Genomic DNA, 12,166 nt, shown 5'->3' with positions numbered 1-12,166 from the left:
CACGTGCTCAGCATCAAATCCAGAGGTCGTCTTTGGGAAATAGACGTATGAGTGCTGCCAGCATTGCTGCAGAGGTTGAAGGGGTGGGGGGTCAGCCTGTCAGTGCTCAGACCATACGCCGCACACTGCATCAAATTGGTCTGCATGGCTGTCATCCCAGAAGGAAGCCTCTTCTAAAGATGATGCACAAGAAAACAGTTTGCTGAAGACAAGCAGACTAAGGACATGGATTACTGGAACCATGTCCTGTGGTCTGATGAGACCAAGATAAACTTATTTAGTTCAGATGGTGTCAAGCGTGTGTGGTGGCAGCCAGGTGAGGAGTACAAAGACAAGTGTGTCTTGGCTACATTCAAGCATGGTGGTGGGAGTGTCATTGTCTGGGGCTGCATGAGTGCTGCCGACACTGGGGAGCTACAGTTCATTGAGGGAACCATGAATGCCAACATGTACTGTGACATACTGAAGCAGAGAATGATTCCCTCCCTTCAGAGACTGGGCTGCAGGGCAGTATGTCAACATAATAACGACCCCAAACACACATCCAAGACGACCGCTGTCTTGCTAAAGAAGCTGAAGATAAAGGTGATGAACTGGCAAAACATGTCTCCTGACCTAAACCCTATTGAGCATTTGTGGGGCATCCTCAAACGGAAAGTGGGGGAGCGCAAGGTCTCTAACATCCACCAGCTCCCTGATGTCGTCATGGAGGTGTGGAAGAGGACTCCAGTGGCAACCTGTGAAGCTCTGGTGAACTCCATGCCCAAGAGGGTTAAAGCAAGTCCTGGAAAATAATGGTGGTCACACAAAATATTGACACTTTGGGCCCAATTTGGACAATTTGAGGGGTGCACTCACTTTTGTTGCCAGCGGTTTAGACATTATTGGCTGTGTGTTGAGTTATTTTGAGGGGACAGCAAATTTACACTTTTATACAAGCTGTACACTCACTACTTTACATGGTAGCAAAGTGTAATTTCTTCAGTGTTGTCACATGAAAAGATATAATAAAATATTTACAAAAATGTGAGGGGTGTACTCACTTTTGTGAGATACTGTATGGTGGTCAGAGCAATAGGGTTTAGGTGGTGGCAAATGCAGAAGTCAGGAGTGATGGGGGTCACGCATGGTAGTGACAGCCGGGAGGTAAGAGGTGCCTGCGGGGCAATTATTGAGTACCCTTAAAGGGATGGAGGCATTGCAAGACCTTAATGAAGAGGGATCAAGAGGCTGATACTTAAAAGGGGCCAAGGACCACCATTAGCTTTATGCTTGACACACTGAAGGAAAAGCGCTATTCCACTTCCTTGTAGAAGTCAACAACATCTGGTGAGTGCGGTGTGTGTGTTTATGTCTTTTTCGGCACGGAGGAAAGTAATGCACTGTATTTGGGCAAAAGAACCAAATACGTATAGAAAAGTAGGGGTTTCGTGGCCAGTTGGGAGAAGGAAGACCAGAAAACGAACACTTAAAATGTAATCGATTTATTAATATCTTTAAAAAGTTTTGTGCGTAAATGAGGGATACACAAAAAGAAAACAATCCCTCATATATTCACCAATATGTTAAAAACAACAGCACAGAAATATATCCCTATTAGGGAACAATACATGCTTCAAGCTGATGTTGATGCAAGAAGTCTTTGGTGATATTCGTTTGAGGGTCCCAATGAGCCAACGCGTTTCGCACCAGGCTTCGTCAGGGCCAGAGAGACCGAGCAATACCGATATTTCTTGCTACGTGTAGAGCTAATAATGGCAAGCGGGAAGACCAAGTCCCTATGATAAGATGTATAATTGTAGTAACAGCTACAATTGTAGAACAATATCCATAGTATTTCCTCTGATGGATGATATAAACCCACCGTCTCGTAATGGTAGTTGCTAAGGTGTATACCTCTGTAGAGGTTTCGGGCTAATTCACTTTATAGTCCGTTTTATTGCCCTAAAAACGCAAAACGTCCAAGCCCATATTAAGGGTCCACCGCCATAGAGATGGGGAATAAGCCATACGGTACCGGGATATACTTCAATGTAGTCCAAAAAGGTATAGAGGCAGAGTATCAAATAGTTCAGTTTATAGACCATTCACAGCCATGATGTCCATTCATGACCTTATGAGTAGCCTTAGTACTAATGGTCCTCCATGTGTGTATTTGGGCACAACGCATGTTTTTTTACTGGGATTGGTGAGCACTTTTCTAATGTTAAAGCGGAGTTCCACCCTAAAATTATACTTACCTCCATCTTCATGCCGGGGGTCACCTGAAAAACAAATAATATATTTATATTTTTTTTTTTTTTTACTTACCTGGTTTAGAAGAAAATATACTTACCTTACTTCCTCCCCTCGGCGACCACGGCAATTCGTCACTTACGCTTTGCAATGATTCCTGGGAGCTAAACGTCATCGCTCCCAGGAATCAATGCGCCTGCACCGGCCCCGACGTCAGTTCCGGGGCAGGCGCCGTCATACCTTGCTAAACAGCTTCTGGGCATGCCCAGAAGCTGTGCAGGGATGACGCTGCGGCACCGGAAGTGACGGCGGGGCCGGTGCAGTGCATCGTGGGACGGAAGAATACGGAAGAGGACACAGAAGAGGATCGCGCTGGCTTCAAGCTGCCCACACCTGAGATGGCAGCGCTGGACAATACTTTTTCAAGGTAAGTATTTCTTCTAAAAGGTAAGTGCAACCCGGGACAGATCAGAGGCTAGCCATTGTGGAATGCACTAGCCTTGACTGTCCCGGGGGTATATTTATTAAAAAAAGCTTTCCCAGGGTGGAACTCCGCTTTAATGTAAATGCAATACTGTTTTTATTGAGTTCACAATAAAATTATTACAATGTACAGTAAACCCCCCTCCATTGCGGGGGTTATGTTCTGGACCCAGCCGCGAAAAGTGAAAATCCGCGAAATAGAAAAACCCTATTAAAATGCATTGTAGGCATGTTTTTTTTACTGTCACTGTACGTGTAAAAGCATTTTAAGGTCTTTAAACACACTTTTAAAACAATAGAAACTCATTTAAACACATAAAAGATACTGAGAGACATAGCAAGAGCTATGGAAAACACAAAAATATTTCATTTTTAATGATTTATATAGTAAAATAACATTACAAAATAAACCGCAATATACCGGGACCGCAAAAACTGAACCACGATGGAGCGGGGGTTTACTGTATGTTCTTCTTTCCCCTATTATCCCCTGATGGTTGCAATGGGGAGGGGCAACACTGAGTACCCCTAAAGCAACTGAAGTATCACAAAGACCTTAAAGGAGAGGGATCCAGTGGCTGATACTTAAAGGAACTGCATGACACAATAAAAAAGCGCTTTTTGACTTTTTAAATTTAAAAGTCAACAACATTTGGTGAGCGTGGTATGAGTGTTTTTCTTAAAGAGACGGAGGAAAAGAACACACTTTGATTAGGTACAACGCATGTTTTATAATTTGGACTGACTTTTCATGCACATGAGCACTTGATCCACAAATAATATACAGATTTGTGTTTATATGGTAACCTTGTCTTCATCCTAAAGGAACTTTATTCATGGATCTGAACAGAAGATCAAAGTTAGTCTATGGGGAGGCAGATGTAAACGCACGCACGTACTTTTCTGCTTTTTTGGACAAAAGCATGTTGGATTGGCAGTTAAAGGATCATGAAAGAAAAGAAGGACATGTTCCATTCTGAAGGGAGGGACATGTTCCATTCCACATGTGGTGGACTCTTGTAATGCGATTTTATCTTCATGTCTGTGAGTATGTTTTTGGCATTTTATTAAAACATTTTTAGGGTGATCACGGGTAATGCACTAGGTGTTTGCGCCTCCTTCTTTTCTTTCATGTGCTTACGTTGGAGTTCCCTACCTGAGGAGAGCGGCACGCCTGTTATCCCCATTGGAGTGAGCGCTTGACTGAATTGTTGTTTGGATTATTGCGGCAATTAAAGGATGTAAACAGGTGCACATCCATTTACACCTGCCTGCCCATAGACCTAAGATGGGTCTGTGAGGGAAAAAACTGAACAGAAATATTACTGTTCTGTTCAGCCCCCATTCATCACGGGATATGTTCACAGATCAAACACTGATCGGAATAGACGCCATCCACGTAAAAAAGGGTCCTTAATCAGAATGTAGTGCTCCAAGACATAATACAAACAGGAATCTATTGATAAGTAATTAAATATCATCTCACCAAAGTAAGTGTCAAATCCTCTTCGGGTTGGCAGACAGTCTTTCTTGTACATGCCAAGGTGCCATTTTCCCACCATATGTGTGACATAGCCAGCGTCTTTCAGTAGCTCGGGTAGAAGCTTCTCATCCAGAGGCAGGCAATGGGGCTGGCAGGGCCAAATGATCTCATGCTGCAACCCTGTGTGAATCTATGTATCAAAAAAAGAAAAAATAGATAGCAAATAAGAACAAGATCAATGTATAATGATTTAGTGATTAGTTTAAAGAAGAACTCTCACTACAATTTTTGCTCAGTGTTCTGTCCCCATGTAGCACTTTGACCCAGGTTCCTATCCAGAGCTTTTTTTCTCAGTGAATAGGTGCAGGTACCCCCCCCCCCCCCGAGTCATTTTGTCTCCACCCGCTTCCCACCTCCGAGCTCCATCCCTTAGTTCTACCCCCTACCCACCTCCCAGTATTGCTCCTTTTAGAGAATACAGAACAGAGTCCATAAAGGTCCATAAAGACATGGATGGGTGGTTTGGGGTAGAGGAACTTGACTGGCCTGCACTGAGTACTGACCTCAACCCAATAGAATACCTTTGGGATGAATTAGAGTGCAGACTGCGAGCCAGGCCTTCTCCTCCAACATCAGTGCTTGACCTCACAAATGTGCTTCTGGAGGAATGGTCAAACGTTCCCATAGACACACTCCTAAACCTTGTGGACAGCCTTCCCAGAAGAGTTGAAGCTGTTATAGCTGCAAAGGGTGGGCCAACTCAATATTGAACCCTGCATAGTCCGACTGGGATGCCATTAAAAATCATAGGCGTGTAATGGCAGGCGTCCCAATCCCTTTGGTAATATAATGTATTTTAGCCTGCGGAGCAGTGCAATATGAGCCCATACAAAATGAATGGGCTCAAATCGCATTGCAAAGAATCGCATGTGATTTGAAAAGAGATGCTGTGAGATTCCTGTGTGAACCACATGCAGTTTCCTGCACCACTCTTGTGTGAATCCAGGCTCATAGAGAACAATTTACATGATTCCACCCACTCAAGAACACACTGACCACACGGTAAGATTTGTCCGCTACCTCAGCCAGTCAATTAGCTGCAGGAGATGGGACTGCTAGCTCAATAGGTGATTTCTAGTACAGTGTATATAATGAAGCCACTCTCGTCAAATACCTGTGCTGATATGTTGTGTACAGTGGAGGAAGAGATTCAGCACAAATTCTGGAAGTCCGATATGAAGCTTTAGAGAAGCCTGAGATAGGAATGCACCGATACCAGTTTTCACACAGGAGTGGTGCGGGATACCGCATGTGTTTCAAAAAGGGATCACGCCACATTCCTGTTCAAATCACATGTGATTCTTTGTGGTGCTACTTGACCCCATTAATTTTATATTGGCTCAAATCGCACTGCACTGCAGGCTAAAATAGGTACCGTTAATTGGTACTCGGTGTTTAACCAGTTCCCACCCGTGCTATAGCAGAAAGATGGCTACAGCGCAGGCTTATACTGTATTGCCAGGAGGGCGTCCATGTACATCCTTCCGTGATCGTGCTGCCTGCGCGTTCCCAGCTGTGCGTGGGCGGTGCACTCTGTGTTTGCTGCGTCCTTAGAATACAGCTGATTACAGATTTGGGTAAAGGGCCAATCACAGTAGCCCTTTACCCCATGATCAGTTGTGTCCAATGACAGCTGATCACTATGTAAACACAAGCTGGTTATCGGCATTACTTTCCTCACGCAGAGGAGAGCCGATAACTAGCATGTGTGAAAGGGACATCTACACTGATTATCAGGGTACAGTCCTGATTACCTACTTGACCTCCGGAAGATTTACCCCCCTTCAAGACCAGGCCATTGTTTTTGCCACACGGCACTTCATTATCTTAACTGACAATTGGGGTGTCGCGTGACACTGTACCCAAATAAAATTTATGTCCTTTTTTCACACAGATAGAGCTTTCTTTTGGTGGTATTTGATCATCTCTGCATTTTTTATTTTTTGTGCTACAGGCAAAAAAAAAAAAGACAATTTTGAAAAAAAACTACATTTTTTACTTTCTGCTTTAAAACATATCCAATACAAAAATGTAAAAAAATCTAATTTCTTCATCAATTGAGGCCAATATGTATTCTGCTACATATTTTTAGTAAAAAAAAAAAACCTGTATATTGAATGGTTTGCTCAAACGTTATAGCGCCTAAAACTATGGGATGTATTTATGGAATACTTATTTATTTATTTTTTTACTAGTAAATGACAGCGATCAGTGACTGCGATATTGTGGTGGACAATCTGACACGAACTGATACTTTTGACACTTTTTTGGGAACCAGTTACACTAATACAGTGATCAGTGCCAAAAATATGCACTATCACTGTACTATTCACACTGGCTGGGAAGGGGATAACATCAGGGGTGAATAAAGGGTTAACTGTGTGCCTAACAAGTGTTTTATTAAACTGTGTGAGGTGCTTTTACCAGGGGAAGACATGGATCCTTGTCCCTGCTTTGCAGGAACACGGGATCCATGCCTTTCCTCCTGTGAGGATGGCGATCTGCATTGTTTACATAGGCAGATCACCATTCTGTCTCTCTGCAGGATGATCAGCAGTTGCGGGCAGACGTTGAGCCCAAAGTACCTGTTAATTGGCTCCCACTGTGCATTTGCGCTCCGTACCCAGATGTGTAGGATCACATACAGTATATACACGTGATCATGTACACAGCTGCCGCCCTGTAGCTGTAAAACTGCTATAGGGTGGTTGGCAAGAAGTTGACAGTGCAGTCTCAACAGTGTCCACCAGTGTTGTCAATCAGTGCCCACCAGTGCTGCCAATCAGTGCCCATCAGTGCCTCCTCATAAGTGTCACCTATCAGTGCGGCCTACCAGTGCCTATCAGTGCAGCCTTATCAGCGCCTCCTGATCAGTGCCCACCAGTGCCACCTCATCAGTGCCACCAGGGGACCCTCTCAGTGCCCATCAGTGCAGCCTATCTGTGCCCATCAATGCAGCCTCATTAGCGTACATCAGTGAAGGAGAAAAATTAAGTTTGCACAATTTTATAACAAACTATGAAAACTTTTTTTTTTCAAAATATTCTTTTTTTTTTGTTTGTTTGTTTGTTTAGCAAAATATAATAAATACCACCAAAAGAAAGCTTAATTTGTGTGAAAAAAAATGTCATATGAGTACAGTGCTGCATGACCGCACAATTGTCATTCAGAGTGCGACAGCGCTGAAAGCTGAAAATTGGCCTGGGCAGGAAGGCGGTAAAAGTGCCCAGTAGGCAAGTGGTTAAAAATTGGAATCGGTGCATCCCTAGTTGACATGTTAGGCTGGCACTATATAGAAATATAAAAAGCAGATAGTAGAAAGTGCTCATGTATTACAGGTTTGCATTATATATATATATATATATATATATATAGAGTATCTCAGTATAGTATAGTACACCCATCACATTTTGTATATATTTTATTATATCTTTTCATGTGACAACACTGAAGAAATAACACTTTGCTACAATGTAAAGTAGTGAGTGTACAGCTTGTATAACAGTGTAAATTTGCTGTCCCCTCAAAATAACTCAACACGCAGCCATTAATGTCTAAACCGCTGGCAACATAAGTGAGTACACCCCTAATTGAAAATGTCCAAATTGGGCACAAAGTGTCAATATTTTGTGTGGCCACCATTATTTTCCAGCACTGCCTTAACCCTCTTGGGCATGGAGTTCACCAGAGCTTCACAGGTTACCACTGGAGTCCTCTTCCACTCCTCCGCGACAACAGAGCTGGTGGATGTTAGAGACCTTGCACTCCTCCACCTTCCATTCATGGTTCCCTCAATGAACTGTAGCTCCCCAGTGCCGGTGTTCCGTGAGAAAACCATACCCTCGTCACTTCCGGGGCAGCTACAGAGGGTATGGATTTCTCACGGTAGTTAAACTTGCGGCGCTTACATTAAAACAGCTCATAATCATCTCCGCTCCTATATATAATATAAAAGCGGATCACAGAGCCGCGATCGCCGTCACATTTACATCTCATACACCCGCCACCGCTTTTATATTTATTACCGGAGATGAGGGAAGTTACAGCGATAGCAGAGGAGATGATTGATGTTGCAGCCAAAGTGTTTTCATGTACCCGCCGCATGTATAACATTACACACTGTGCCGTGATACTTTCATGCCCACCGAGCATGCGCACTTCTCAAATTCTTTCATGATCAATTGCGTATCCGGTGCTCTGAGCATGCGCACTGCTGCGCTGCTCAGCTGTTTCAGACCGGAAGTGACGAGGGTATGGTTTCTTCACGGGGTATGGTTTTTTAACGTTACACCGGCAGCACTCATGCAGCCCCAGACCATGACACTCCCATCACCATGCTTGACTGTAGGCAAGACACACTTGTCTTTGTACTCCTCACCTGGTACTCCTCACCACGCTTAACACCCTCTGAACCAAATAAGTTTATCTTGGTCTCATCAGACCACAGGACATGGTTCCAGTAATCCATGTCCTTAGTCTGCTTGTCTTCAGCAAACTGTTTGTGGGCTTTCTTGTGCATCACCTTTAGAAGAGGCTTCCTTCTATGCAGACCAATTTGATGCAGTGTGCGGTGTATGGTCTGATCACTGACAGGCTGACCCCCCACCCCTTCAACCTCTGCAGCAATGCTGGCAGCACTCATACGTCTATTTCCCAAAGACAACCTCTGGATATGACGCTGAGCGCGTGCACTCCACTTCTTTGGTCGACCATGGTGAGGCCTGCTCTGAGTGGAACCTGTCCTGTTAAACCACTATATGGTCTTGGCCACCGTGCTGCAGCTCAGTTTCAGGGTCTTGGCAATCTTCTTATAACCTAGATCATCTTTATGTAGAGCAACAATTCTTTTTTTCAGATCCTTAACAAAGTTCTTTGCCATAAGGTGCCATGTTGAATTTCCAGTGACCAGTATGAGAGAGTGAGAGCGATAACACCAAATTGAACACACCTGCTCCCCATTCACACCTGAGACCTTGTAATACTAACGAGTCACATGACACCGGGGAGGGAAAATGGCTAATTGGGCTCAATTTGGACATTTTCACTTAGGGGTGTACTCACTTTTCTTGCCAGCGGTTTAGACATTAATGGCTGTGTGTTGAGTTATTTTGAGGGGACAGCAAATTTACACTTCTATACAAGCTGTACACTCACTACTTTACATTGTAGCAAAGTGTCATTTCTTCAGTGTTATCACATGAAAAGGTATAATAAAATATTTACAAAAATGTGAGGGGTGCACTCACTTTTGTGAGATACTATATATATATATACATATATATATATAGATATACAGTATATATATATATATATATATATATATATATATATATATATATATATATATATGTATATATATATATGTATCTATATATATGTATTTATTTATTCTAAAAAGGGTTTTTTTTTTAATTTTGTACAGTTAGTAGAACAGTAGTGACATCGAACCCTTGTGTGTACAATAAGGCATAAGAATTGAGCCATGTAAGGTTCTGACCAGGAAATCACTGACACAAAACCAGACAAAAACCAATACAACCAGACACACCACATTCAAACATTTCTTCTACCTTTCCATTGTGAAAGCCCAAAACCCCAGAGTCACGTGACCAGCCTCAGTCATGTGACTGTGAACTGAAAATACTGTGTACACAGAGAGGGCACCATGAGCAAGCTGCACAGTCAGACGGACAGATAACTAAACAGACAGACATACAGATGAATAGAGGCGGACAGATACATGTTTATTAGGTATAGCACAGGAGAAGGAGATATTCTAATGACAGACCAATCAACTTCTAGTTTTCATTTTCAAAGTTTAACTACCAACTTACTAGTTTAACAAGGTAAGGATAGAAGCTGATTGGTTACTATGCACGGCTGCTCCAGAGTCTGTCCGCTCCAGTTTTAGTAAACCCCTTCCCCCCCATAATAGGGTCACTGACCTGGTATCTGCCGCTCATCAGTTGGCTCCGGGATGGGGTGCACAGAGGCTGCACATAGTACCCCCCCAGCCTCACGCCCTGCCCGGACAGCCGGTCCAAATTAGGGGTTCTGATTTCCGATCCGTGGAAGCCAACATCGTTCCAGCCCAGATCATCGGCCAGTATGAATAGGATGTGTGGGGGGGAGGTGAGCACAGCCTGGCACAGCATCAGCCCCATCCACCCGCACAGCAGAGCCCCGAGACCCAGCATGGTTCTGCCACTGACTGTGGATGGCTCTTCTATTTCATTCAGGAACTGGCTGCTGAGCCCAGGGACCGCCCTGCCCCCTCCTCCCTTCTAACATGTCACACATGGTCGGAGGAAGCTAGGTTGTCACGCTGGGATCCTGCTCGAGAGATCTATACAGCAGCTTTTCTCAACCTTTTTACCACAGAGGAACCCTTGAAATAATTTTCCGATCTCGGGGAACTGCTAACTAATTTTCTAATCTACGGGTCACTGTATGTAAACAGAACCAGGAATTTGTAATAGAGAACTGAACAAAGGGAAACATTCACCTTTTATAAACACAAATATTCGAACACGAATTCCCAGCCTGTTTTTTGAGGCACAAATATTTACTTCAATGTGAAGAACACGTCTGCATTGGAGTTTAGTGGCAAAGTATACATTTGCATGGGAGTTCTGTTCATCCTGTACTGTGCTGCAGAATACACTCACCGGCCACATTATTAGGTACACCTTGCTAGTACCGGGTTGGACCCCCTTTTGCCTTCAGAACTGCCTTCATTCTTCCTGGCATAGATTCAACAAGGTGTTGGAAACGTTCCTCAGAGATTTTGGCCCATATTGACATGATAGCATCACGCAGTTGCTGCAGATTTGTCGGCTGCACATTCATGATGTGAATCTCCCCTTCCACCACATCCCAAAGCTGCTCTATTGGATGGAGTTCTGGTGAGAGTGGAGGCCTTGGAGTACAGTGACCTCATTGTCATGTTGAAGAAACCAGTGGTGAGATGATTTGAGCTTTGTGACATGGTGCATTATCCTGCTGGAAGGAGCCATCAGAAGATGGGTACACTGTAGTCATAAAGGGACGAACGTGGTCAGCAACAATACTCCGGTAGGCTACGGCGTTTAAACGATGATCAATTAGTACTTAGGGGACCAAAGCGTGCCAAGAAAATATCTCCCACACCATTACCGTTGATACAAGGCAGAATGGATCCATGATTTCATGTTGTTTACGTCAAATTTTGACCCTACCATCTGAATATTGCAGCTAAAATGGAGACTCATCAGACCAGGCAACGTTTTTCCAAATTTCAGTTGTCCAATTTTGGTGAGCCTGTGGGAATTGTAGCCTCAGTTTCCTGTTCTTAGCTGACAGGAGTGGCACCCGGTGTGGTCTTTTGCTGCTATTGCCCATCGGTGTTGTGTGTTCAGGGACGGTATGGAATGGCAGGAAGGAGATAAATATACCTTGTATTTAATTTCACATACCTTAATAACAAAACCCCGCAACTTTACCAGGAAAAACATCCCATCTAAGTACTTAGCTTAAATAAATAATTAAAATAAGGCACTCGGACTTACTTTTGGATAAATAAGGTCGCGGCTTGTTTATTAACTGGTAAACAGAATTAAATAAACATCAAATAATACTTTTAGAGCTGGTTCACACTGGGGCGACTTGTCAGGTGACTTGGTCGCCTGACAAGTCGCCGTGGGTCGCCTGCCATAGATTAGCACAGGACACAAGTCGCTCCGACTTAGAAAAAGGGTCCTGTACTACTTTGGGGGCGACCTGGAGCGACCTGCATTGACTTCAATGATATGAAGTCCGTGCATGTCGCTCCGAGGTCGCGGTGCGCGCTGTGCGCCGCGACTTCACAGGTCGCCCCGGCAAGTCGGGTCGCTGCTATGTGAACCGGCTCTCAAATATCACAAGACA

At 43.9% G+C, this 12,166-nt stretch overlaps 1 protein-coding gene across 1 annotated transcript in view; it reads right to left on the bottom strand.

The window, feature by feature from the left end:
* ARSB (arylsulfatase B) overlaps positions 1–10,530 on the bottom strand; it is a 40,943-nt gene extending 30,413 nt beyond the window's left edge. The window contains exons 1-2 of the mRNA XM_082269453.1: positions 10,207–10,530; positions 4,205–4,391 (exon numbers count right to left, since the gene is read on the bottom strand). Of these exons, the coding sequence (XP_082125579.1) occupies positions 4,205–4,391; positions 10,207–10,458 (439 nt within the window). The 5' untranslated portion in view covers positions 10,459–10,530. The remainder of the gene's footprint in view (positions 1–4,204; positions 4,392–10,206) is intronic.
* Between the last annotated feature and the right edge of the window lie 1,636 nt (positions 10,531–12,166).

Source organism: Pelophylax lessonae, assembly GCF_965119305.1.
Source record: "Pelophylax lessonae genome assembly, chromosome: 1".
NCBI lineage: Eukaryota > Metazoa > Chordata > Amphibia > Anura > Ranidae > Pelophylax > Pelophylax lessonae.
Note: the sequence above shows the minus strand (reverse complement) of the source record. Positions and strands in the feature narration are given on the sequence as shown.